Source organism: Papaver somniferum, chromosome 3 (genome assembly GCF_003573695.1).
Source record: "Papaver somniferum cultivar HN1 chromosome 3, ASM357369v1, whole genome shotgun sequence".
Lineage (NCBI taxonomy): Eukaryota > Viridiplantae > Streptophyta > Magnoliopsida > Ranunculales > Papaveraceae > Papaver > Papaver somniferum.
This window is the reverse complement of record NC_039360.1, coordinates 161,885,053-161,889,327: the sequence shown is the minus strand read 5'-3', so window position 1 is coordinate 161,889,327 and position 4,275 is coordinate 161,885,053. Positions and strand designations below refer to the sequence as shown.

Sequence of the window (4,275 nt, the reverse complement as noted above, 5' to 3'; positions counted from 1 at the left end):
TATCCTTCACACGCGTCTCATAAAGCACACGTGCATCGAATGGAAACTATTTGGTAATGACACAGTTAACGTGGAAGAGACACGTTGGTTCGAAAAAGAAAACTGAAATTAAAAACTGAAGAAAAAAACGGAAATGTTAGTAATTCATTTAGCATAAGAGAGAAGATTAGAAAAACTCAGAGACAAGAAAAACAAGAGAGAACTTTAACCTAAAATCAAAAATCCAAAATCCAAACCCTAAAGCTTCGAAATCAAACCTTAAATTTTCGAAGAATTGATGAATACAGTAGCAGTAACATAATGGTGATTGCTAAAAGACCAGTTGCAAAGCGAAAATCAACAGAAGAATCTACTAATACACCAGCAATAGTTCAAGAAGATTCTTCAAAATTACCACCACCGAAGACGAGATCAAATCTGCAGCAATTTCAACATCAACTGTGCAAGAGGATTCTTCAAAAGCACCACCACCTAAGAAGAAATCAAAATCTGCAGCAATTTCAACAGCAACAGTTGAAGGAGATTCTTCAAAAGCACCACCACCTAAGAAGAAATCAAAATCTAAAGAAGTTTTATCAACAACAGTTGAAGGAGATTCTTCAAAACCACCACCACCTAAGAAGAAATCAAAATCTATAGCAGTTTTAACAACAGTTGAAGGAGTTGGTTCAAAATAAAAAAAAGGGTAATTCTACTTCAAACTCTTGTCCATCTATTATGTTTTACCAGTGTACAGATCTGTACACAGTCATGCTATATCAGGTTTATGTGTTCTGATGTGTATGTTTTCAGACTGTTGTCCATCTCTTGTTGTTGGTATGTAGAGATATATACACCAGCATGCTGTTGGAGGCTTTGTTTGACGGTTCTATCTATTTCTTTGCAATTTTTATGTGGTTTGTTGTTGGTGTGTATAGATATATACACCAGCATACTGTTGGAGGCTTTGTTTGACAGTTCTATCTATTTCTTTGCAATTTTATATGGTTTGTTGTTGGTGTGTAGAGATATATACACCAGCATGTTGTTGCAGGCTTTGTTTGATAGGTCTATCTATTTGTTTGTAATTTTTATGTGGTTTGTTGTTGTGTGTAGAGATATATACACCAACATGATGTTGCAGGCTTTGTTTGACAGTTCTATCTATTTCTTTGCAATTTTTAATTGGTTTGTTGTTGGTGTGTAGAGATATATACACCAGCATGCTATTGCAGGCTTTGTTTGACAGTTCTATCTATTTCTTTGCAATTTTATGTGGTTTGTTGTTGGTGTGTAGAGATATATACACCAGCATGTTGTTGCAGTGATTTGTGTTTAGATTTCTTGTTTATGTATGTATATTTCTAGACTCACATAGTGTTGTATGTTCAGATTTTCTTGTTTATGTTGTTTAGATTTATTGTTTATATTTAGATTTCTAGATTGTTGTGTTTTGTAACTGTTTTTTCCTGACTTGTGGTACCAGTGTACAGATCTGTACACCAGCATGCTAGTTCATCTTCATATTTCCTGACTTGTGGTTTGAAACTGATTTCTTTGGATTTTTGTACGAGTGTAATGTCTTTTACACATGTATTGTTCTTATTTGATTAGTGCTCTGTTAAATACTTGTGTATACATTGTTGTACACCTATGTGACTATTTTGTAGTTATGAGTATAATGAATGTATTATTCTTCTTGGTTCATTTTCTTAGATACCAACAAACCTTATAGGTCAAGTTTCCATGCGATCAGTAACTTTGTGAATACAAACCTTGAGGAAGATCAAAATGAACGAGGAAGAAAAGTATGGTTTACTGATTATCAATTACAGAAGCAAAAAGAAGGACCATTCTGTCCTGTTGTAGATATCTTTGTCCACAAAAAAACAGATCAGACAGATGGTAAAGATCCAACTAAAAAGAGAGATGATATATGGACTAGGAACCCAAACTCAAACTTGAAAATTGTGAGACAGTATCGCCATGAAATTTGTCAAGAAGGGGGACATTATTTCATGTTTGACACTCCCAATAAGAAAAAGAAAGTGGCAGTAAAGAGTGAACCTGAGGATTTCTTTCTACTTTATGGGATTAAGATGGTGGCAGGGGAACTTGAAAAAGGAAGATGTAAAACTGCAGCAGAAAAAAGATACGGTCCAATGATAAACAGATTGCCTCTTAGGAAATGAAATGAGCTGGGAAGAAAAGATGTGGAGGAGGAAATCATACGTATCATGAAGCTAAACCCAAAATCACAATTGGAGATTCAAAGAAACGCTGAAGACTTAGTGGTGATTTTTACTATGTACTTGTGTATCACTGTGGTTTTTTACCCAAGAAAATGGAAGTATGATTAGCAAGAACCAGTATGCACACTTTTTTGAGTCTTTCGATAGGATGATCAGGACTTGCTGGCCGGTTCATATACATGAGTATCTTATGGCGTGCATTAAGAAACATATCGATGCACCACTTAAAGTTAATGGTTGTGTGTATTATCTGTTGGTGAGTTTACATGTGCACACAGTTATACACCTGATATATCCATTCACCATTTTAAATAATTATGTTAATTGTTTGTTCCTTTATATTAAATTTCTAACTATTCACCTATTTTCTAATGCAGCATTGGTTTGCTGAACACAACAAAAGCATGCAGCTAAGCAATGAGGAAGGTGTGCCAAGGCTTCTCAGGTGGATCATCAACGACGTCAGTAATACAATCGAGAAAGACCTGAATGACGCCATGAAAAAGGTATCTCAAAAAACTTTCTCATGATAGTATATGTACATTGATATACACCTTTAATAAGGTGTACATGATTGTACATTGTTGATAGATTTTAAGAAATTTGTCTTGTGTACAACAATATACACTCTTAACATATGTGTAAAAAATTGTACATATGTGATCAATGTTGATACTTTGGCATGTTTTCAGATGCAACTAGGATGGGTAAAGGATTACACTGATGAAGAGCGATTGCTTTTGGATGAGTACCGGAGGCAGAAACAAGAAAATAGCATAGATGCGATGAAGGAAAAGCTGCGCATATCATATATGCAGAGAAAGGAGTTGGATGAGGAGCTTCCCGAAGTTCAGGAGAGGCGAGAAAGGATTCTTAATTTCATCGAAGAGAAAAGACAAAAAGTTAATGAAGTTGATCTAATGAACTTGACAGAAAGAGAAGTGAATGATTTTCGTAATCACACTTTGGATGAAATCTTTTAATTTGCAAAGGAAATACGGATTGAAACTGAGGAGGAGGAGGAGATTGAGGAGGAGGAGGTTGAGGAGGATGGGAAGGAGAAAAAGGAAGATGAGGATATTGAGGAGGAGGAGGATGACAAGGTTGAGGAGGATATGGAGGAGCACAAGGAAGATGAGGAGATTGAGGAGAAGGAGGAGGAAGAGAAGCACAATGAAGATGGTGATATGCATGATGATAAGGATGATGATGACAATGAGGGTAGCAAGGATAATGATGACAAGGAGGGTAGCAAAGGTGGTGATATGCATGATGATAAAGATGATGATGATGATGAGCGGGGTGGCAAAGGTGGTGATATGCATGATGATCACAATGACAAAGAGGGTAGCAAAGGTGGCGATGACGAGCATGGAACTGAATCTGAAAAGAATGAAGTTCCGTCTGAAACTCCTGAAAAGCGAAGGTATAAAATCACTTTTTTTAAATGTGGCAGTTATTTCTATTTTATGTGTGTAGATAGTTGTACACCAGTATGATACAACTCATACCTTTTCTCAAAACTTGCATCTTTTAGCACTCCTCTGTCAAAGACAAATGAAGAGAAGGATGGCAAGGATGGAACAAGGCAAGGTGTTGAGTCTGGATATGCTAAGAAGCCTAGGTATGAAGAAAATGATCTCAGCTCGCATTTCTTTTCATTTTCTGTATATGTGTATCAAGATGTACACCTTAATGATTTCTTGTGTGTGTGTGTGTGTGTGTGTGTGTGTGTGTGTGTGTGTGTGTGTGTGTATGTACAAATATGTACACTTTTGTAGAAACTAACAAAAAATGCATTTTTTTCAGCACTTCTCTGCCAGAGAAGTCAGATGCATATCAAGAAGACCAGGATGCCACATATACATCTGAAATTGATGAGGATACGATAATCGCATGTGAAGCCATATCTCAGCTGGACCCTAAAGACATGTTGCCGGTTGAAGAAGATGTGCTTTTACTCACAAAGGGAGAAGATCAACAGAATGATCCTTATGCATCAATTGAGGACCTTCTAGACAACTTGTCTGAAAGTTTTTCATAA

At 36.3% G+C, this 4,275-nt stretch overlaps 1 protein-coding gene across 1 annotated transcript; it reads left to right on the top strand.

The window, feature by feature from the left end:
- Nucleotides 1-2,421: 2,421 nt before the first annotated feature.
- Nucleotides 2,422-4,275, top strand: LOC113360251 (proline-, glutamic acid- and leucine-rich protein 1-like). The gene is made up of 7 exons (XM_026603781.1): nt 2,422-2,487; nt 2,609-2,737; nt 2,924-3,172; nt 3,224-3,334; nt 3,434-3,657; nt 3,769-3,855; nt 4,041-4,275. Exons 1-7 carry the CDS (start codon nt 2,422-2,424, stop codon nt 4,273-4,275), a joined length of 1,101 nt encoding a protein of 366 aa, XP_026459566.1.

What these genes read in the sequence shown, in the direction of transcription:
- LOC113360251 (XM_026603781.1), top strand. Translation starts at nt 2,422, where the DNA reads ATGGCGTGCATTAAGAAACATATCGATGCACCACTTAAAGTTAATGGT. An exon ending in GAAACTCCTGAAAAGCGAAG is followed by an intron (nt 3,658 to 3,768) that starts GTATAAAATCAC and finishes TGCATCTTTTAG; the next exon opens with CACTCCTCTGTCAAAGACAA. An exon ending in GGATATGCTAAGAAGCCTAG is followed by an intron (nt 3,856 to 4,040) that starts GTATGAAGAAAA and finishes CATTTTTTTCAG; the next exon opens with CACTTCTCTGCCAGAGAAGT.